This window comes from Chiloscyllium punctatum, chromosome 10 (genome assembly GCF_047496795.1).
Source record: "Chiloscyllium punctatum isolate Juve2018m chromosome 10, sChiPun1.3, whole genome shotgun sequence".
NCBI lineage: Eukaryota > Metazoa > Chordata > Chondrichthyes > Orectolobiformes > Hemiscylliidae > Chiloscyllium > Chiloscyllium punctatum.
In genome coordinates this window covers 110,923,866-110,947,910 of record NC_092748.1, presented here as the reverse complement: position 1 = coordinate 110,947,910, position 24,045 = coordinate 110,923,866, and the positions used below count along the sequence as shown (strand labels likewise).

Below are 24,045 nucleotides of genomic sequence, written 5' to 3'. Positions count from 1 at the left end.
TGCACTTCAAGAAGCGTGTGCAACTATTGGACAGAGCACAGAAAGGATTTACCGACACGGTTCCAAAGATGACAGGAGGTGAATGTGCAGTGGTATTGACATTTAGGAGGTAAACCATGAGGTACAAGGGACTTAATGGCCTTTAACTCCTTAGCTTGCCTGGTCCTTTCCACCAATGTCAGTTATTGTGTTTGTTACATCTCTCTCATCCCTACCCCCATCTTCAGCGCCTTATATATTTAGTATTTAGAAATCACATCGAATTAGTCGTCAGTGGCTCAGTGGTTAGCACTGCTGCCTCACGGCGCCAGAGACCCAGTTTCAATTCCCGCCTCAGGTGACTCTCTGTGTGGAGTTTGCACATTTACCCAGTGTCTGCGTGGGTGTGCTCCAGTTTCCTCCCACAATCCAAAAATGTGCCGGTTGGAGAATTGGCCAGGCTAAATTGCCTGTAGTGTTAGGTGTAGGGGAATGGGTCTGGATGGGTTGCACTTCGGTGGGTCGGTGTGGACTTGTCGGGCCAAAAGGCCTGTTTCCACACTGTAAGGTGAAGCATTTGTTATTTTAACCAAATTGCCAGGACACAGGCAAGTTTAACACAAAATTGAGACCATTCCCAACAAAAGTGGGTTTTCTAGTCACGGTATCTAGTGCCAGTACTGAAGGATTTTGGCAGTTCTTTTTCTGTAATCTCCCCTGGGCACATCCTGTCTGATGTTCCTTTAATTTTGAACCCTGATGTGTGCCTGATTTTGATTGCTGCACTGTTGGCAGCTGTGCCTCTAATCGTGTAGGCCTCAGGCCTGCAATGCTGCCCTCTAACCTGTCTGGTATAGATTTAGGATAGTTTTTTTTGTCAGTGCAGACCTGACAGGCTGAAGGGCCTCTTTGTACTGTACGATTCTATGATTCTAGCTCATGCTCCTCCTTTAAGACACTCCTTAAAAGCTACCACTGTGTCTAAACCCTGGGTCATCTGACCTCATATTTCAACATGTGGCTCAATGTCATCTGTCTTTAAGTGCTTTTGTGGGAGCACTCTGGGGCTTTTTATGTGCATTAAAAGAGCTGCAAATATGAATTGTAGTAGTTAACACCTCATGAAGTATTTCTGAAGTGTTGTCGCTGTAGGGACAAGTGGACGATTGTTGCATATATCAAACACATGATGTGCAAAGCCAGTGTAATCCCAGTGTCTGAGCTGCGGCTGAGTTGTAGATTTGTTGAGACTTGACCTCCCAACTCCTGTACTCAATAGTCTGACCAATAAAAGAAAGCATACCAAACGCCTTCTTCATTATCCTATCTACCTGCAACTCCACTTTCAAGGAGCTATGAACCTGCTGGTACATGTACTTCTATTGGTCAGTGCATTAGACGTAGGAGTTAGGATGTCATGTTGTGGCTATAGAGGACATTGCTTAGGCCACTATTGGAATATACGTGTAATTGTGGTCTCCCTGCTATAGGAAAGGGTGCAGAAAAGATTGACAAGAATGTTGCTAGAGTTGGAGGGTTTGAGCTGTAGGGAGAGGCTGAACAGGCTGGGGCTGTTTTCCCTGGAGCGTCAGAGGCTGAGGGGTGACCTTATAGAGGTTTATAAAATCATGAGGGGCATGGATAGCATAAATAGACAATATCTTTTACCCAGAGTAGGGGAGTCCAAAACTAGAGGGCATAGGTTTAGGGTGAGAGGGGAAAGATTTAAAAGGGACCTAAGGGGCTACGTTTTTACATAGAGGGTGGTGCATGCATGGAATGAGCTGCCAGAGAAGTGTTGGAGGCTGGTACAATGACAATATTTAAAAGGCATCTGGATGAGTATATGAATAGGAAGGGTTTAGAGGGATATAGGCCAAATGCTGGCAAATGGGACTAGATTAATTTAGGATATCTGGTCAGCATGGACAAGTTGTACTGAAGGTTTCTGTCTGTGCGAAACAGCTGTATGAGCAGAAATGAGGCCATTCAGCCCATCAAGTCTGTTCCACTATTCAGTCATGGCTGATACATTTCTCAACCCCATTCTTCCACTTGATCCCTTACATACTCAAGAACCTGTCTATCTCAGTCTTAAATACACTCAATGGCCTGGCCTTCACTGCCTTCTGTGGCAATGAATTCCATGGATTCCCCACTCTCTGGCTGAAGAAGTTTCTCCTTATCACTTCTAAAAGGTCTTCCCTTTACTCTCAGACTGTGCCCTCGGGTCCTATTCTCTCCTACCAATGGAAGCATCTTCCCAACATCTGCTCTCTCCACACCATTTAGTATTGTTTAAGTTTCAATTAGATCCCCCCACATTCTTCTAAACTCCATTGAGTATAAACCCAGAGTCCTCAAACATTCCTCATATGTTAAGCTTTTCATTCCTGGGACCATTCTCATGAACCTCCTCTGAACACTCTCCAGGGCCAGTACATCCCTCCTTAGGTATGGGGCCCAAACTGCATATAATACTCCAGATTTAGTCTGACCAGAGCCTTATACAGCCTCAGAAGTACATCCCTGCTTTTATATTCAAGTCCTCTCAAAATAAATGCCATCATTGCATTTGCTTTCCTAACTACTGACTCAACCTGCAAGTTTACCTTGAGAGAATCCTGGACTAGAACTCCCAAGTCTCTTTGCATTTCAGTATTCTGAATTTTCTCCCCATTTGGAAAATAGTCCATGCCTTTATTCTTCTGACAAAAGGTGCATGACCTCACACTTTCCCACATTGTACTCCATCTGCCACTTCTTTGCCCACTCTCTTAATCTATCCAAATCCTTTTGCAGCCTCCTGCCTCCTCAATGCTACCTGTCACTCTGCCTGTCTTTGTATCATCTGCAAACATATCCAGAATGCCCTCAGTTCCTTCATCTAGATTGTTAATGTATAAAGTGAAAAGTTGTCCCAACACTGAGCCTTGCAGAACGCCACTTGTCACCAGCTGCCATCTTGAGAAGGGCTCTTTTATTTCCCTCTCTCTGCTTCCTGCCAGACAGTCAAACTTCTATCCACGCTAGCACCTTGCCTCTGACACCATGGGCTCTTGTCTGACTCAGTAGCCTCCTATGCTGCACCTTGCCAAAGGCCTTCTTGAAGTCCAGGCAGATAACATCTGATTCTAGTCTGATTCTGTCTTCTTCTCAAATTGCAGAGTAAATTGAATCATATTATGATCACTGCCTCCTAAGGGTTCCTTCACCTTAAACTCTCTTATCAAGTCTCCCCCATTGCATACCACTAAATTGCCTGTTCCCTAATGGGCTCCACCATGATCACGGTAACTTTGCCTTTCCCACACATCTTTTCTATCTCCTGGTGTATTTTGCACCCCAGGTATTGTTTTATGATTTTATTGGTCAATTAGAGGAGTGGGGACTTTTTAAACACCAGCAAAATAAAGAAGGAGAAAATAAACTGAGTTCAAACTAACAAAGAATATAAAAACAAATAGTAAGAGCTGGTTTAAATGTATAAAAAGGAAGAGAGAAGTCAGTGAGCATTGGCGTCTTAGAGAGTGAGATTGGGGAAAATAAACAGGGATCCAGGAAATGGGCGAGGAGTTGAATAAATACTTTGTGTTTGCATCAGTCTTTGTGTTTAGATTAGATTACTTACAGCGTGGAAACAGGCCTTTTGGCCCGACAAGTCCACACCGACCCACCAAAGTGCAACCCACCCAGACCCATTCCCCTACACCTAACACTACAGGCAATTTAGCCTGGCCAATTCTCCAACCTGCACATTTTTGGATTGTGGGAGGAAACCGGAGCACACCCACGCAGACACAGGGAGAATGTGCAAACCCCACACAGAGAGTCGCCTGAGGCGGGAATTGAAACTGGGTCTCTGGCGCCGTGAGGCAGCAATGCTAACCACTGAGCCACTGACGACTAATTCGATGTGATTTCTAAATACTAAATATATAAGGCGCTGAAGATGGGGGTAGGGATGAGAGAGATGTAGCAAACACAATAACTGACATTGGTGGAAAGGACCAGGCAAGCTAAGGAGTTAAAGGCCATTAAGTCCCTTGTACCTCATGGTTTACCTCCTAAATGTCAATACCACTGCACATTCACCTCCTGTCATCTTTGGAACCATGTCGGTAAATCCTTTCTGTGCTCTGTCCAATAGTTGCACACGCTTCTTGAAGTGCACTGCTCAGAATAGGTCACAGTTCCATTTGAGGTCAGTTGTGAACAGTGTTTCATAAAGGTTCATCATAACTTCCTCATGATATTCTTTGCCTCTGTATATAATGCATAGGAACCCTTGTGCATTTTCAACTATTTTCTCAGCTTGCCCTGTGATCTACAGAGACGTGTTTGCCCCAAGCCCCACTGCTTCTGCACCTCTTCGGATTGTTATCTTTGAGTTTATTTGGTCTTTCCACATTCTTTCTAGTACAAAGAAATTTCATACTCCCTATCATATCAAGTCAGCATTTCCTGCATTCCACTGCATTTCCTGCCACATGAATAAGGAGGGAATTAGAGCACAATAAAAGAGAAGAAAGCGATTATACAGCATGGGAGGAGATTAACATATCCCTGATATCATTCCTTAGAGCTGCAGCTTTTGAAATAGGGGGAAGGTAATTATTATCCGAACAGTACAGTGCCCTTGCAGCCGTTGTTCCACTAGTCAATGATTAGTCAATACAGGGAGCCCAACCAGTGCTCTCACAGGCATGTATTCATTATTTGAATCCAAAGCAAATTCCGTTAGGGTGTTACTAAAGGTTCTTTTGATTTGGTTCAGTGTTAGCTCAGACATGGAAGGCTGTGTGTAATCTAGAACCCCAGGAGGTTACTGTGGGGGGACCCATGCAGATCCCACCATGGCAACTAGTGGAATTTCAATCCAGTTAATAAACCTGAACTGTAATGTTAGTCCTCAGTACTGGCGTCCTGAAATTGTCATAACAATTCATAATGTGACTGCATTGAATGCACAGAAGTGGAGTTCATTCTTAATTCCTCAAAATACAAGGCACTCAGTCATTTCCAAATGCTGCAAAGTCCAATTGACTCAGGCACTGGGAACCACAACAGCAAACACAGCCTTGTCAACACTGCAAAATCCTCCTTACTAGTATCTACTTGTGTCAGTAGCTAAACCTAGTGAGACTGACAGAACTGTATGCTACGCACGTCCCAGACTCCACCGCTACCATCCCTGAGAATGTCCTATCCAAACTGGCAGAGGTGGCAGCACCATGGCATACAATCCAAAGGGAGTCGTGTGTGGAATCCTTGATCCCATGAGGTCTCATTATATTAGGTTAAATGTGGGCAAGGAGGCATCCTGCTGATTATCCTCCAACACCCTTGACTGTTAAATCAGTCTTGCTTCGTGTTGAATGCCACTTGGAGGAGGTGCGAGTGTGGAAGGACACAGAATATACCTGGATGAGGGAATTCAATTCCCATCATCGGGTGGCTCAGAAGCAATGCTACTGATCAAGCTGGTTGGGTCCTTAAAGATATAGCTGCGAGACTGTGTTTGCAATAGTTGACAATGGACATTCTGTTTCCATGAGTTGGTATGTCAGTAACTAGGAGTCACGTTTTCACGATTGTTGGCAAGAGAGCTAGGAGTGAGATGAGGAGAAGCATTCAGAGATCCGGATTTGGAATCCCCTGTGGATTCCAAAAGAGAGCTGGATATATTTGAAAGTGATGAATTTAGAAGGCTATGGAGATAGGGCTGGAGATTGAGACCAGCTGAGTCACTCTTTCAGAAGCCAGTACAGACACAATGAACTGGATGGCCTCAGTCTATGTTGTAAAATTCTATGATTCTACAGAGGGATCTGGAAGTCCTTGTCCATGAATCATAAATCTTCACCTTGTGGGAGAGTCAGAGGGGCACAATTTCAGAATAAGGGATCACCCATTTAAGACACAGATGAGGAGGAAGTGAAGCTGTGGAATTCTTTACCACAGAGGGCTGCTGAGGCTGGGTTATGAAGTACATTCAAGGCTGAAATAGACCGATATTAATCATTAAGGGAAGCAAGGGTTAAGAGGGAAAAGCCAGATCTCATTAAAAGGTGGAGTAGACTCAGGTGACCTCTGCTCCTCTGTCTTATTAACGCAACTCAAAGGAACGGCACATTTATACATCACTCCGAAAATCTTATTAACTGATGATGTAGAAATATTAGAAATAGATTGCCGAATCAGATAAATCCCAACAGGATTTTACTAAAATCTAGACCGAAGAAGGATGACATTGTTCAGCAGGGAGACCTGCAAAACGATAACTGACAACCTAACAGAGATACTTGAGAGAATAAGTTGGGAGAAACTGATGGAATGGTCAGTGACCCGATGATGGAGATTAAAAGCAAAATAATGCAGAGGTTGAAATATGTAATAAAAACAGAAAGTCCTGGAAATACTGAGCAGGTCTGGCAGCATCTCTGGACACTTAACAGAGTTAAGATTTTGAGTCTGAGATGACCTTTCTTCAGAACACAGAGAATAGATTAGATTACTTACAGTGTGGAAACAGGCCCTTCAGCCCAACAAGTCCACACCGACCCTCCAAAGAGCAACCCACCCAGACCCCTACACCTAACACTATGGGCAATTTAGCATGGTCAATTCACCTAACCTGCAATTCTTTGGACTGTGGGAGGAAACCAGAGCAACTGGAAGAAACCCACACAGACACGGGGAGAATGTGCAAACTCCACACAGAGAGTTGCCTGAGGTGGGAATTGAACCCAGGTCTCTGACACTGTGAGGCAGCAGTGCTGACCGCTGAGCCACCGTTGTGATTTCCAGAAGAGCCAGATTGGAGAAGGAGGAGACACAACGAGGTGTTGCGATGGAGAAAGTGGAAGCAGATTGAGATGGAGCTTCCAAAAGGGATGAAATTAACTCGCAAGGCGAAGCAAGTTGCATGGGTGTGGGGAAAAGTCAGAGATTAGAGTCAAGATTAGAGTAGTGCTGGAAAAGCACAGCAGGTCAGGCAGTATCCAAGGAGCAGGAAGTTTGATGTTTCGGGCAAAAGTCCTTCATCAGGAATGGCTTCCTGATGAAGGGCTTATGCCCAAAATGTCGAATCTCCTGCTCCTCGGATGCTGCCTGACCTGCTGTGCTTTTCCAGCACTACTCTAATCTTGGGCTCTTGTACAAGCACAATGAGTCAAATGGCTTCTTTCTCTGGTTGTAAGGTTTAAAGTCACTACCTTCAAACGCGAATTTGTACAGCTCGCTGGACACATCATTCAGCATCACCCCTCTGCCCTGGTTTTCTCTCAGCCACTTAACTTTCTTCACAAAGTCAGTCACCACCTCATTGATGGCGGGAGAATAATTAGACACTTCTTTTGGCCTCAGCATCTTGGGATTCAACCTGCTCCGTAATTGATGCCACTTCTCCCCATACCTGTAACAGCAAACACAAGGAAAGACAATCAAGTCACTGGCTACAACTGTTTGTTCCCACTATCCCAAAGACATCCCAAAGTCCAGACAAGACTGGAGAACCAGAGTTTATATCAAATATGCAGCACAGAAAGAGGCCATTCGGTCCTACTAGTTAATGAATGCCCCTCCAACAGCAGTACCTTCTCTACTTTTCTCCCCCATCTAGCTTTCCTTTAGCTGCATCGACCTGATCCCTTCCCTTTGTACAGGATCAAGTAGATGCAAGGATGTTGCAGGTTACAGAGGGGCATAGATAAGCTGCAGAGCTGGGCTGAGAGCTGACAAATGGAGTTTCATGTGGAAAAGTGTTAGGTGATTCACTTTGGAAGGAGTAACAGGAATGCAACATACTGGGTTAATGGTAAGATTCTTGGTAGCGTAGGTGAGCACAGAGATCTCGGTTCCAGGTACATAGATCCCAGAAAGTTGCCACCCAGGTTGATAGGGTAGTTAAGAAGGCATACAGTGATAGAGGGATTGAGTTTCAGAACCATGGGATCATGCTGCAGCTGTACAAAATTCTGGTGCAGCCACATTTGGAGTATTGCATACAGTTCTGGTCACCACATTATAGGAAGGATGTGGAAGCCTTGGAAAGGGTTTAGAGAAGATTTATAGGATGTTGCCTGGTATGGACGGAAGGTCTTATGAGGAAAGGCTGAGGTACTTGAGGCTGTTTTCATTAGAGAGAAGAGGTTGAGAGACAACTTAATTGAGCCAAAGAAGATAATCAAAGCGTTAGACAGGTGGACAGTGATAGCCTTTTTCCTCGAATGGTGATGGCTAGCACGAGGGGACATAGCTTTAAACTCGGGTGATAGACATAGGTCAGATGTCAGAGGTAGTTTCTTTACACAGAGATTAGTAGGGGCATGGAATGCACTGCCTACAACAGTAGTAGAGTCGCCAACAAGGGTATTTTAATGGTCATTGGATAGGCATATGGATGAGAATTGAATAGTGTAGGTTAGATGGGCTTCAGATTGGTTCCACAGGTCAGCATAATATCAAGGGCCGAAGGGCCTGTACTGCACTGTAATGTTCTAGGTTCTATGTTCTTTCTGTCATAATGGGTTCCACCCCCCCAACCACTCACAAAGAAAGACGTTTCTCCTCAATTTCTGACTGAGTTTATTAGTGACCAGCTTTTAATTCGTTCATGGGATGTGAGCATCGCTGGCTAGGCCAGCATTTATTGCCAATCCCTAATTGCCCAGAGGGCAGCTATGACTCAACCACATCATTGTAGGTGTGGAGGTGACTAACCAGGTAAGGATGGTAGATTTTCTTTCCTAAAAGGACATTAGTGAACCAGCTGAAATTTTCCCAACAATCAACAATGGTTTCCTGGTCATCTTTCGGCTCGTAATTCCCGATTTTCAATCGAATCTAAATTCTACCACCTGCTATAGCGAGATTTGAACCTGGGTCCCAGTTATAGGAAGGATATTATTAAGCTGAAGAGATTTACCAGGATGTTGCAGGGTATGGAAGGTTTGAGTTATAATGTAAGGCCGGATAGAGTCACAGTCATAGAGATGTACATCATGGAAACAGACCCTTCGGTCCAACCCGTCCACGCCGACCAGATTTCCCAACTCAATCTAGTCCAACCTGCCAGCACCTAGCCCTTATCCCTCCAAACCCTTCCTATTCATATACCCATCCAAATGCCTCTTAAATGTTGCAATTGTACCAGCCTCCACCACTTCCTCTGGCAACTCATTCCATACACGAACCACCTTCTGTGTGAAAAAGTTGCCCCTTAGGTCTCTTTTATATCTTTCCCCTCTCACACTAAACCTATGCCCTCTAGTTCTGGACTCCCCCACCCCAGAGAAAAGGCCTTATCTATTTATCCTATCCATGCCCCTCATGATTTTATAAACCTGTATAAGGTCACCCCTCAGCCTCCGATGTTCCAGGGAAACCAGCCCCAACCTATTCAATCTAGTTAGTTGGGTATGAGGATCCCATGGCATCAGCGTCCTGATTTGGAAATATATTGCCATTCCTTCAGTTGGAATTCTGATCGACTGGGACTTTTTCCACTGGAGTGTGGAAGGTTGAGAGATGGCCTTCGAGAAGTTTATAAAATAATGAGGGGTATGGATAGAACCAATGGGAGATATCTTTTCCCTAGGATGGGGAATATCAAGACTGTGGGGCACATTTTTAAGATGACAGGAGAGAGATTTAAAAAAGACATAAGAAGCAACTTTTTTTACACAAAAGGTCATTCTTGTGTGGAATGAACTTCCTGAGGAAGTGGTGGATCTGGGTACAATTACACCGATTAAATGACATTTGGATAGATACATGAATGGGAAGGGTTTGGGGAGGATATAGGCCAGGAGCAGGCAGGTGGGACTAGTTTAGTTTGGGATTATGATCAGCATGGACTGGTTGGACCGAAGGGTCTGTTTCTGTGCGGTATGACTCAATGACTGGAATGGTAATACCATCAGGCCATTGCCTCCCCTATAGTTCTTGCTCTGACCAATAGTTTTCACAATACTTTTCTCCTCAGGGCAGAGAAGGGGACGCTTTATAAAAATCTTCAACATTATCGAGGGTTATGAGAGAGTAGCCAGCAAGAAACTGTTTCCCTGAGAGGTGAGTCAGTAACAAGTGGTCACAGTTTTAACAGGCCTCAGGACCAGACAGGAGATAGGGAGAATCTTAATTTTACAGATTGAGATGTTGAGGTGCAGAATGCCCTGTCTTAAAGGCCAGTGGAAGCAGATTCAATAGTCACTTTTGTACAGGATTTGGATAAATCTGGGATTTTAGGGAACAGAGTTCTGAGGAAGGCTAATTTGACCCGAAACATAAACTGATTTCTCTCCACAGCTGTTGCCAGACCTGCTGAGCAATTTCTGCTTTGGTTTGTGACTTAATTGGTGAGGTGGTGAAGGGGAGGGGTGCATATCTCTCCCATGCCAACTCATCCAGTTATATCCCCCCTTCTCGCCACTTCCCTCATCACCTCCATAAGAAGCAACAATCGCACCCAAAATAATTGTTACTCATATTTAAGTTAAAGCCTCTGCAGAGGTTTCACTGAATGACTAATTGTTTGGATCAAATATAGAATTCAAGTCCTGTCTTGAATCAGAGCTGAACAGAGCGGGCAAATAGTCAAAGCCCAGTTCCCAGCTTGGCGGCATTGACAGAATGGAGGGCACAGAAGGAGTTAACACTTTGAAAGAAGATCAAATCAGTGTCGTCCCTTGGCTCTTTCCCTTGTTTCCTTTCTGTGCTATTATTGAAATCTCCTCTTGAACACAAGTGCATTTCAAAGAAAACAACATTGCAGAAACAGTTCTTCCATTGTTCCCTCCGCATACTTTAACAATTTAATTAAATCCTTGTTCTCCAAAAAGAATCCAAAACAAAACGCGCTACCTTGAACACGTGATCAAAGTTTCTCCATGACCTTCTAATCAGACCAATCCCAGTTTCTACTGTAACTGTTCATCCCCTTTCACCATCTTGTGTCCTCTCTAAAGCTCTGGCACCCGGCCTCAAATGTCACGCACCGAATTAGACACAGCCTTATGGCCTTTTGTATTGGTTTGATGTAATGCACTAACTTTCACATTCTGTGCCTCGACTTACAGAGCCATATCTCCAAAATGCCTTAATATCGACTTGTTTCAATTGTTTGATAACCAAAGACTTCACAGAATGTGGCCCATTGTGCCTGCACTTGTTCTCCAAAAGAACTTCCTGGAAACGCTCAGCAGGTTTGACAACACTTGTGGAAAGAAATCAGAGTTAACATTTTGGGCTTAGTGAGTCTTCTTCAGAACTGCCTCTGAGTAAACATCCTATAAGTCTGTGTTCAAGGTAGCTATTAAAATGCAGTTACAATGGAAGGGAGCCAATGCTGCCTTACAGCTCATGTCCCCGTGGTTTCAGCTTACTTGGGCCCCCTGATAAACTTACATTGCTAAATAACTGGGCCTTGGCTGTTGGCATTGCACGCTGCCCTCAATACTCACTCACAAAGCGGTCCATAAGCTTGCCCTCTCAACTCTCTGTACTCCCTCCAGTGTGGCATATGGGCCCGCACTGGGTATTTACCCTCCTGCCGCAAAACCTGCTCAATCAAATCAGCGGTGGCCACATTGACGACAGTGATGGGGCCAAACTTGTTCTTCCAGATGGGACCGAACATCTTCTTCTGGACAATCTGCAAAAGGGACAAGAGAAAGGAAAATATAGCATTCCCAGATTCATCGGGAGGCTTTGGCAGCATGGTCACCGTGCATCAGCCGAACTGGGGGAAACATCCTCGCAGAATCTCACGCGTTTTGATGAAATCACCACTCGTCTCCCTGAGACGCAAAGGACACGGCAGTGCTGACAATGTGGTTTTCGCGTCATTAAGGGGCAACAGGACCAACGAGGTGGAGCCAAGAATGTGGTGCTGGAAAAGCACAGCAGGTCAGGCAGCATCCTGATGAAGGGCTTTTGCCCGAAACGATGATTCTCCTGCGCCTCAGATGCTGCCTGACCTGCTGTGCTTTTCCAGCAACACACTCTAATCTCCAGCATCTGCAGTCCTCACTTTCTCCAATGAGATGGAGCATCAACAATAATCACCACTGAAGCCTCCTGTGAAACTGTGCAATTCACTCCTTAAACATTTGTACCTCTCTCTCTGTCTTGAAATCGACTCTTTAAACTCTAACTCTTTGATCAAGCGTTTGGTGAACTCAGTGTCAAATAAACACTTGGCTACACAACAACTTGCTGTTAAACAGTGCTTTAACTATTGTAACAATATTCCAGTTCTGAGGAGTGTTATTGGACAGGTTTAGGCCCATAGCCATATTTCTCTCTAACTTAATGGGTTTGACTATCCCGTCACACAATTGGCCTTCATTGCAAGTGGAATTAAGTTCAGAACTAAGCATCTCTTGCTGCAGTTATACAGGGCTTTGGTGAGACCAGAACTGGACTATTTCATGCAGTTTTGATTTCCTTAACAAAGAAAGGACTTATTTATTGAGTTTGTGTTGTCACATATACCGAGATACAGCGAAAAGTATTGTTCTACGTGGTCTACAGAGTGTACCATAAAAAGTGCATTGGGTAACAGAACAGAGTGATAATAGTGTTACAGCCACAGAGAAGGTGCAGAGAGAGAGATCAGAATTAACATTTGAGAGTTGCGTTCAAAAGTCTGATAATAGCAGGGGAAGAAGCTGTTCTTAAATCTACTTGTACGTGTATCAAACTTTTATATCTTCTGCCCAACGGAAGAGGGTGGAAGAGAGATGTACTTGACACAGAGGGAGTTAAGTGGAATTTCACTAAGCTGATGCCAAAGACAGGAGGGCTGTCATAGGAGGAGAAATTGATTCAACTGGGCCTGTATTCACTCAAGCTTGGAAAGGTGAGAGGGGATCTATTTTATACCTGATGTTTAAACTTCTAATAGGGCTGAACAGTCTAAATGCAGGGACGATGTTTCTCCTGACTGTGGATATAGTCTTCCACAAATTAGGGGGAAGACCGTTTAGGACTGAGATAAGGAAATATTTCTTCATTCATAAAGTAGTGACCCTGTAGAATTCTTTACCACAGAAGACTGTGAAAGCCAAGTCACTGAATGTAGTCAAGAAAGAGATAGACAAACTTCTGGATTTCATTAGGGATATGGGGGAAAAGTAATGGAGTATTCCCCACTTGCCTGGATAAATTCAGTTCTAGCAACTGTCAAAAAGCTTGGCATATTCAGAACAAAACAGCCCATTTGATTGGCACCCACATCCACAAGCATCCACTCCCTCCACCACCATTACTCAGTAGCAGCAGCAGAAATTCACCAAACATTCTTCGGCAGCATCTTCCAAACCCCCAGCCTCTTCCATCCAGAAGGACAAGGGCAGCAGATACATGAGAACACCACACTCTCCAAGTCCCGCTCCATTTGCCATTCTAACTTGGAAGTATATCACCGTTCCTTCACTGTCACTGGGTCAAGGTCCTGGAATTCCCTCCCTAAGGGCATTGTGGGTCAACCCACAGCACATGGACCGCATTGGTTTAAGATGGCAGCTCGCCATCATCTTCTCAAGGGCACTAGGGACAATAAATGCTGGCCCAGCCAGTGACGCTCAAGGCAATTAAGGAGTTGGGGGAATTTCAATGACAACTTCCAAAAGAAATTGGATAATTCTTGAAAAGAAAACATTTCTGGGGCCACAAGATTAAATACTTCAAAGAATCCCTGGAGGCATGATGGGCCAAAATTCCCTCTTTCTATTATGCAATATTCCAGTATTGTACGTGATCAGAAATTTGGACACACACAAAGCCTGATTTTATAACCAGTCCAAGTCGTATCAGAAGTCAGTGCAGAAAATGTTGAAAACATTCAGTGGGTCCGGAATCATGTGTGGAGAGAGAAACTGAGTTAATGGACAGGATTTTCCCAGGGCCAGACCAACGTGAGCTCTAGAGAGAAATTTGAGAGAATTCAGTGTAATGTTGAGATACGCCTTTCTTGATGCCGGAATCAACAAGTCACATTTTCCAACTAAGTCACAGGCACCAATACAAGATTCTTGCTAGCGAGCAGTGAGACACCGTATAACGAGGATCATCACTCATTATCACCCTCAGTGTTACTCCTCTTCAGCCACCCACTGAATAGAAACTAGCCATAAAGAACTCCTGCTGTGGAGGTCAGATCAGATATTTGGAGACTCTCCCTTGATCTTCTGGTCCCCCATATTGGACAGGTCAGCACCAACGTTGCAGGGCACATGTATCCCATGCCTATGGACATTGACATCCAATATGTACCAGCTTCACTGCACCTTCATGGCCCTTCTCCAGTCCGTTACAGCATGTCAATGCTGCAAATTGGGGCACAGTGGCACCTTTGCTTGAGCCATTCATAGGTTGTGTGCATCGCTGACTAGGCCAGCATTTATTGGCCATCCCTAATTGCCATCCGAACTAACTGACAAGCAAGGGCATCTTCAGAGGACAGCTAAAACTCAACCACATTGCCAACGATGTGAAGTCACGTGTCGGCCAGTCCAGGTGAAGGATGACAGATTTCCTTCCCTAAAGGATTGCTCAGTTGCTCAGGGATTAGCGATGCTGCCTCACAGCACCAGGGACCCAGGTTCAATTCCAGCCTTGAGCGACTGTCTATGTGGAGCTTGCATGTTCCCCCTGTGTCTGTGTGGGTTTCCTGTGGGTGCTCAAGTTTCCTCCCACAGTCCAAAAATGTGCAGGTTAGGTGGATTGGCCATGCTAAATTGCCCAAAGTGTCTAGGGATGCATAGGTTGGGTGGATTGACAATGGAAAATGCAAATTCTGGACTAGTGGTGCTGGAAGAGCACAGCAGTTCAAGGCAGCATCCAAGGAGCTTCGAAATCGACGTTTCGGGCAAAAGCCCTTCATCAGGAATAAAGACAGTGAGCCTGAAGCGTGGAGAGATAAGCTAAAGGAGGGTGGGGGTGGGGAGAGAGTAGCATAGAGTACAATGGGTGAGTGGGGGAGGGGACGAAGGTGATAGGTCAGGGAGGAGAGGGTGGAGTGGATAGGTGGAAAAGAAGATAGGCAGGTAGGACAAGTCCGGACAAGTCATGGGGACAGTGCTGAGCTGGAAGTTTAGAACTAGGGTGAGGTGGGGGAAGGGGAAATGAGGAAGCTGTTGAAGTCCACCTTGATGCCCTGGGGTTGAAGTGTTCCGAGGCACAAGATGAGGCGTTTTTCCTCCAGGCATCTGGTGGTGAGGGAATGGCAGTGAAGGAGGCCCAGGACCTCTATGTCCTCGGCAGAGTGGGAGGGGGAGTTGAAATGTTGGGCCACAGGGCAATGTGGTTGATTGGTGCGGGTGTCCCGGAGATGTTCCCTAAAGCGCTGTGCTAGGAGGCGCCCAGTCTCCTCAATGTAGAGGAGACCGCATCGGGAGCAACGGATGCAATAAATGATATTAGTGGATGTGCAGGTAAAACTTTGATGGATGTGGAAGGCTCCTTTAGGGCCTTGGATGGAGGTGAGGGAGGAGGTGTGAGCGCAGGTTTTACAGTTCCTGCGGTGGCAGGGGAAAGTGCCAGGATGAGAGGATGGGTTGTAGGGGGGCCGTGGACCTGACCAGGTAGTCACGGAGGGAATGGTCTTTGCAGAAGGTAGAAAGGGATGGGAGGAAAATATATCCCTGGTGGTGGGGTCCGTTTGGAGGTGGCGGAAATGTCGGCGGACGATTTGGTTTATGCAAAGGTTGGTAGGGTGGAAGGTGAGCACCAGGGGCGTTCTGTCCTTGTTACGGTTGGAGGGGTGGGGTCTGAGGGCGGAGGTGCGGGATGGGGACGAGATGCATTGGAGGGCATCTTTAACCATGTGGGAAGGGAAATTGCGGTCTCTAAAGAAGGAGGCCATCTGGTGTGTTCTGTGGTGGAACTGGTCCTCCTGGGAGCAGATCCGGCGGAGGCGGAGGAATTGGGAATACGGGATGGCATTTTTGCAAGACGTAGGGTGGGAAGAGGTGTAATCCAGGTAGCTGTGGGAGTCGGTGGGTTTGTAAAAAATGTCAGTGTCAAGTCGGTCATCATTAATGGAGATGGAGAGGTCTAGGAAGGGGAGGGAGGTGTCAGAGATGGTCCAGGTAAATTTAAGGTCAGGGTGGAATGTGTTGGTGAAGTCCAGGTAAATTTAACGTCAGGGTGGAATGTGTTGGTGAAGTCCAGGTAAATTTAAGGTCAGGGATAGGGTAGGAAGGAGAGTCTGGGTGGGATGCTCTTCAGAGGGCCAGTATGTACTCAATGGGCCAAATGGCCTACTTCCACACTATAGGGATTCTGTGGGAGGACATTGGTGAACAAGATAGGTTTTCAAAGCTTGACAGTGGTTACATGGTCACCATCAGAGACAGGATCTGTTAGGACTATGCGAAAGTGAGGACTGCAGATACTGGAGGTTAGAGTCGAGAGTGTGGTGCTGGAAAAGCACAGCAGGTCAGGCAGCATCCGAGGAGCAGGAGAATCGACCTTTCGGCCAAAAGCCCATGAAGGGCTTTTGGCCGAAAGGTCGATTCTCCTGCTCCTCGGATGCTGCCTGACCTGCTGTGCTTTTCCAGCACCACACTCTCGACTCTGTTAGGACTATATTCACTGGAGTTTATAAGAAAAAGAAGGGGGTAATCTTATAGAAACCTGGGAGCTTGGGAGGGTAGTAAAGGCGTGAAACCTCACTACTTTCAAAAAGGTACAAGGATGAGCACTTGAAATCATCATAATGCTCAAGGGTATAGGGAAGTTGCTGGAAAGCTGTTTCTCATAGATACAAATAAAATGGATAAGACAGAAGCAGGGAAATTAATGTTCATGAAGCACAAAGTCCTACATCTAGACTAACAGGTTACAGTTAAAGCAATTTGTAAATCAAGTCATGTAATGTGAGAAGGAATTTTTCCACACAACGAGTCAGACTGCATTGCACAATGGTAGTGTGTTAGTGGCCACATTCAACTCAGTTAAAAATCACATAATACCAAGTTTTATTTGAAAAATCCATACAGTGTGGAAACCGGCCTTTTGGCCCAACAAATCCACACCGACCTTCCGAAGAGTAATCCACCCAGACCCATTCCCCCATCCTATTACTCCACATTTATCCCTGACTAAAGCATCTAACCTACACATCCCTGAACACGATGGGCAATTTAGCATGGCCAATTCACCTGACCTGCACATCTTTGGACTGTGGGAGGAAACCGGAGCACCCGGAGGAAACCCACACAGACACAGGGAGAACGTGCAAACTCCACACAGGTAGTCGCCTGTGGATGGAATCAAACCCAGGTTCTTGGCGCTGTGAGACAGCCGTGCTAACCAGTGAGCTATCCAACAAATAAACCTGTTCGACGATAACCTGGTGTTGTGTGATTTTTAACTTTGTCCACCCCAGTAGCTCCACATCAGGTTCAAAATCATCAGGCTTGGAATAAACAAGAAATCATTGTCTCCTGCAAAACTGCTAACTCCCTGGTAAACTCTAATGCGTGCCAAACATGAGTGTGTCAGTCAATCTCAACACTCTATGTTACACAGAATTGTGAAACGCTTACAAATGACAGTTAAATTTGAATAACACCAATGCCTGTATTCATTTAAGCTTAAAAGAATAAGAGGGGATTCCAACTGAAATGTAACAGAGCTGATGTGGGAAGGATGTTCCCTCTGGTTGGGGAGTACAGAACCAGGGGTACACAGTCTCACGACAGGGGGTAGACCACCCTAGGACTGAGGTAGGGGAACATTGTTCTACCCAAAGGTTCACAACCCCGAGGTGGAGTTGATGAGCTCAGTTGGCTGGGTGGCTGGTTTGCCATGCAGAGTGATGCCAGGGGTTCAATTCCTACACAGAGGAGGTTACTGTAAAGGACTGTCCTTCATAAACTCGCCCGAGTTTAAACTCGGGTTAAACTCCTACCATGGCAGCTGAGGGAAGGGGGGTAACAGGCTGAGGAGCTTCAAAGTGGAGGGGGTAGGGTCAAAATAAAAGGAGAGTTGAGGCCCTCACCTGCAGCTCGTGGGTTTTCTCGTAGTATCCTTTGATGAAATGCCAGTAGAAGTTGGACAGCAGGCCGCTGCCGGGGAGATCCTCCACGGTTTTCAAGCCCCCAGCGGCTCGCTCGTCCGCCGCTGCTACCGACGGTCTCTCGCCGGAGTTGCGCCGGAACGCCTGAGTTGCGGGCAACAGTGGTCCCCGCTTGGCGGTGGGGAAAGAGCGTAGCAGCAGAGACAGGGACATGCTCACAGCTCTCTCCCTCTGTCTCTCTCTCTCTCTCTCTGTGTGTGCTGTCAGACCTCGCCCTGAGTCCGACTGAACGCTGGCCCCGGGGTAAACAGCTCCTCGAGCTGGGCGGTCTGCTACGCCATCGGATTTGGCAAGGTCACCCACCACACAATGCAGTGGGCGCGTCTGACCTGACCTGACTTGATTTGGGAATGTGTTATCAAACATGGATCCATTCAATTCGCCTCGAAAACCAACACCGTACTCCGTTGGAAACATTGCACGCTTGCTCATCCTGTTGGTTCACTCTTTGCCAGCATTTGGAAAGTTCCCTGGTACCAACCAAGGGTTTGTTTATACACAGGGAGAAAGTGAGAACTGCAGACGCTGGAGACCGGAGTTGAAAAATGTGGTACTGGAAAAACACAGCAGGTCAGGCAGCATCCCAGGGGCAGGAGAATCGACGTTTGGGGCATAAGCCCTTCATTGATGAAGGGCTTATGCCCAAAACGTCGATTCTCCTGCCCCTCGGATGCTGCCTGACCTGCTGTGTTTTTCCAGCACCACATTTTTCAACTCTTTATTATACACACACAAACACGACTGTTTCATCCAGGGAAAGGAAAAGTTGTCTTCAGGCTTGGAGTCCGTTATAACACTATTGTAACAGTGCTTCAGCAGGTTGGTCCTGGCTCATGTCAGGAGAAGGTGAGTGCTGCAGATGCTGGAGACCAGAGTTGAAAAGTGTGGCGCTGGAAAAACACAGCAGGTCAGGTACTGATGAAGAGTTTATGCCGTAAATGTCGACCCTCCTGCTCCTCTGATGCTGCCTGACCGGCTGTGCTTTTCCAGCATCACACTTTATAGCTCATATATCAGCTCCAGCCTCCCTCCCTGCCTCCATCCTTTGCAACAGGTCCCACTCTATTTCCCTAGCCCGACATTGATTCCTGAAACATCTGATAGCAAGTATAACAAAAGGCCGCACAGTGGCAAGGACTGCTGCTGCACAACATGGGGGGATCGGGGTTCAATTCCATCCTCAGGTGACTGTATGGAGTTTGCACGTTCTCCCTGCATCAGACAGGATTCCTTTGGCTTCCTCCCACAAAGGCGAGGTAGATTGGCCATACGAAATTGCTCAGAGATATGTAGGTTAGGCGGATTAGCCATGGAAATGCATGCAGGGTTACAGGGGTAGGGTAGGGTAGGGTAGGGTAGGGTGGGGGGATAGGACTGGGGTGGGATTCACTTTGGAGGGTCAGTGCAGGCTCAATGGGTTTGAATGACCTGCTTCTATACTGCAGAGGTTCTATGTTTCTGAGGATATCTACATCAGTTCCTACTTACTGACTACAACTCCACCTTCAACACGATAATCCCAACCAAACCAATCATCAAACACCAAAACCTAGGTCTCTGCTCCCCCTCCCCACCCATAACTGAACTCTTAACTTCCTGACACACAGACCACAATCAGTGAGGATAGGCAACAGCATGTCCTTCACAACAATCCTCAACACTGCCCAGCAAGGCTGTGTACTCTGCCCCTTACTGTACTCCTCGCACACTCATCACTGTGTGGCCAAATCACATCCATCTCCAAGTGTGCTAATGACACCACTGTTGTAGGCTGGATATCAAACAATGATGAGACAGAATACAGGAAAGAGAGAGTGCTTGGTGGTGTGGTGTAAAGATAATAAGCTCTCCCACAGCATCAGCAAAACTATACGAGCTGATTATTGACTTCAGGAAGAAGAAGGAGGAGGACATGCCTCTGTCTACATCAATAGAGCAGAGAGTTGAGAGCTTCAAGTTCCTGGGAGTGACGATCACCAACAATCTGTCTTGGACCGCTCACGTTGATGTCATGGTCAAGAAAGCACAACAATGCCTCTTCTTCCTCAGGAGGCTAAGGAAATTCAGCATTGTCCATAAGGACCCTCACCAATCTTTATAGATGCACCATTAAAAAGCATCCTATCTGGGTCCATCATGGCCTGGTATGACAACTGCTCTGTCCAGGACCGTAACAAACTACAGAGAGCTGTGAACACAGCCCAGGCCATCACGCAAGCCAGCCTTTCACTCATTGACTCCACCTGTACTTCCCACTGCCTCAGAAAAGCAGCCAACATCATCAGAGACCCCTCCCATCCTGGTTATAATCTCTTCCAACCTCTTCCATCAGGCAGAAGACGCAGAAGCTTGAACACATGCACCAACAGGTTCAAGAACAGCTTCTTCCCTGCTATTATCAGACTGATGAATGGACCTCTCAAATTTCAAACCTAATGTTGATCTGCTTTTTGTGCATCTTCTTTGTCACCTTAACTTTGTGTCCCTTGCTCTGTCAGCAGACCAATGACTGGCATCCATGGAACCAATCAGTCTGCGGGTGTGAAAAAGATAACTCGAAGGATTCAGATCTCCAGGAGAGGAGCTGGTGACCTTGTTTTTATAAGGCACCTAGAGTTTCTATCATAGATTTATATGTTAACAGTTCACAGCTGTTTGTTGGTAACTGGAATCTAATTATGCTTAAACTACTGCAGTTTAACTGCAGTAGATACAATGATTTGTACTATTCTTTTACTTAATTCATTCATGGGACGTTGGTGTCACTGGCTAAGTCAGTATTTATTGCCCATCCCTAAATACCATTGAGATGGTGATGATGAACCACCTCCTGACATGCAACAGTCCTTGGTATGTAAATGTACCCAGACTGCCATCACGGAGAGTTCTGGAATTTTGACTCAGCAACAATGAAAGAATGACATTGCGATTCAAAGTCAAGACGATATGTGGTTTGGAGGCATCTTACAAATGTGATATTCCCATGCATCTACTGCCTTTATATTTCTAGGCAATAAAGGTCTTGAGTTTGGAAGATAATGCAAGAACTCACATTTGACACTGTGTTCTGGAGGGGCGGCATATTGCTGATGTGTGTCAAGAGCGTGGTGCTGGAAAAGCACAACAGGTCAGGCAGCATCCAAGGAGCAGGAGAGTTGACATTTCAAGCAAAATCCCTTCATCGGAAAAATTGCTAATGTGTGATAAATGGAATGGATGTTGAAATTAGTGATTAGGGAGCCACTCATCGGGACACTGTCCTGGACGGTGTCCAGATTTGTTATGTCAAAATGAGACCATACTGATCCAACACACCACACTTCTATGGATTACCCAAAAGTCACAAACCATGAGCAGCCCTCAGACCCATAGTCTTGCTATCTGGAACACCAACATACAGATTAGCCAAAGAACTACACCAAAGATTAAAACACTTTGTGGAAGACTCACACCACTCCTTCCACTCCACCCAAGAGTTCCTGAACACCAAAGACACCAAGATAGAAGAGGATGAAATAATCCTTTGATGTAACAGCCCTATTCATATCAATCAGCATCAACTTGGCCAAGGAAACACTGACTACACTATTAGAAGAACCAAAGACACATACACCAAACACCACCAACTTCATCAGCCAGGACAATATCATCAAGTTAGTGGACCTATGCCTTACCACCCACTTTACTTTCAATAACAAAGCCTACAGACAAACCAACGGAACACCCATGGGATCTCCGATATCAGGGTTCTTAGCAGAGGCAGTAATGCAGAGACTCGAACAAACAGCTCTGCCAACCAGGACAAAGTGAGGACTGCAGATGCTGGAGATCAGAATCAAGAGTTTGGTGTTGGGAAAGCACAGCAGGTCAGGCAGCATCCGAGGAGCAGGAGAATTGTTTCAGGCATCAGCCCTTCATCAGGCCAATTATCCAACCCAAACTTGGGGTCCACTCTGTGGATGACATCTTTGTCATCACTAAACGAAACAAATTAGAGGAAACCTTCAAGACCATCAATAATACTTTTACTGGCATAAAATTCACAAAAGAGGAGAAAAGCAACAACAAATTGCCATTTGTAGGTGTCACAGTAAAGGGAACAGTCAATGAAGAACTTCAAACCAGCATCTACAAGAAAATTACATACACACCAAATACTGAACTACAGAAGTAGTCATCCCAACATCCACAATGAAGCTGCATTAGAATGTTATTTCAACAAGCCACCACACACTGCAGCACAGAGGAACAACAAAGAGCAGAGAAAAATCACCTATCCAATGTATTCAAAACAAACAGGTGCCCAATGAACACAGTCTGCTGATTTCTCAGCAACAAACTCAAACAAGCAGAAAAAACACACCCAGAAATGTTAGCCACTCTTCCCTACAACAAAGATATCTTGGAAATGACTGCCAGACTACTCAGACCTCTTGGCATCATGGTAGCCCACAGAGACACACATGATGGCGGCACAGTGGTTAGCACTGCTGCCTCACAGCGCAAGAGACCCGGGTTCAATTCCTGCCTCAGGCGACTGACTGTGTGGAGTTTGCACATTCTCCCCGTGTCTGCGTGGGTTTCCTCCAGATGCTCCAGTTTCCTCCCTCATGCTAAATTGCCCGTAGTGTTAGGTGCAGGGGTAACTGTAGGGGAATGAGTCTGGGTGGGTTGCTCTTCGGAGGGTCGGTGTGGACTTGTTGGGCAGAAGGGCCTGTTTCCACGCTGTTTCCACATCTAATAAAATCAAAATCTACAAACACACTAAAACAGCAGCTAATGAACTTTAAAGACCCAATACAGACAACAAGCAAAATGAACGTCATTAACAAGATACCTTGCAAGGACTTTAACAAACACTACATTGGACAAACAGGCAGAAAGCTAGCCACCAGGATACATGAACATCAATTTGCCACATAAAGACATGACCCAGTATCACTCGTATCCTCACATACAGATAAGGAAGGACACCACTTCGACTGGGATAACACATCCATCCTAGGACAAGCCAAACAGAGACACACACGAGAATTCCTAGAAGCATGGCATTCCAAGTGGAACTCTGTCAACAAACACATTGATTTGAACCCCATCTACCACCCTGTGAGAAAAAGAACAGGAAATGACATCACTGACACAGGAAATAACATCACTGACCCAAGGAAATCTAAACACATAAAGAGAAAGCAGGACATGACACCAGTGCTTCACTGGAGGGTCACTGATGATGTTATTCAGTATGGTGACGAAACTCTGAAAATAAACCTTCCAGCTTAGCAAGCAAACTTACATCCAGAACATTTGAATAAGTTCATGAATAGGAAACATTTGAAGGGATACGGGCCAAAGGCCAACAAATGCTGTTCATGATATATATAAGTTACTCAGATGAAAATGTAGACCGAAGTGTTAGTAAGTTTGCAGATGATACAAAGTTCGGTGGAGTTATGGATAGTGTAGAAGGTTGTCAAAGGACACAGGATGGAGAAAGTGAGGAGTTGAAAATGTGTTGCTGGAAAAGCGCAGCAGGTCAGGCAGCATCCAAGGAGCAGGAGAATCGACGTTTCGGGCATGAGCCCTTCTTCAGGAATGGATACAGGATACAGGATATCATACTAATTACACAGACATGACTTAGGGATGGACAGGTTTGGCAGCTTAAAGTTTCAGAATATAAATGCTGTAGGAAGGATAGAAATAGGGACAAGAGGGGGACAAGGGAAGTGAGGACAGAGCAGGGAGACTGTTGAGAAGGCAGGTGATTGCTGTTTGAGCACTTACCTTGAAGCCGATGGTCTTGTTTACGGCAGAGAGCGGCGGAAGTGAGGTCAGAGCGGGGAGGCTATTGGGAAGGCAAGTGATTGCTGTTTAATAGATGTGTTCAAATTCAGTAAGTGTTCAAGGACAACCGAGTGTGACTGTAAGTGAGGCAGGTAGGGAGATTCTGAGTTCAGGAGTGGAGGAGCCTCAGC

General features: G+C 45.8%; 1 protein-coding gene across 1 annotated transcript in view; it reads right to left on the bottom strand.

Moving 5' to 3' along the window:
• Positions 1-18,475, bottom strand: part of cyp27a3 (cytochrome P450 family 27 subfamily A member 3) — a 64,475-nt gene extending 46,000 nt beyond the window's left edge. The window contains exons 1-3 of the mRNA XM_072579941.1: positions 17,993-18,475; positions 11,445-11,635; positions 7,197-7,396 (exon numbers count right to left, since the gene is read on the bottom strand). Of these exons, the coding sequence (XP_072436042.1) occupies positions 7,197-7,396; positions 11,445-11,635; positions 17,993-18,436 (835 nt within the window). The 5' untranslated portion in view covers positions 18,437-18,475. The remainder of the gene's footprint in view (positions 1-7,196; positions 7,397-11,444; positions 11,636-17,992) is intronic.
• Positions 18,476-24,045: the final 5,570 nt, after the last annotated feature.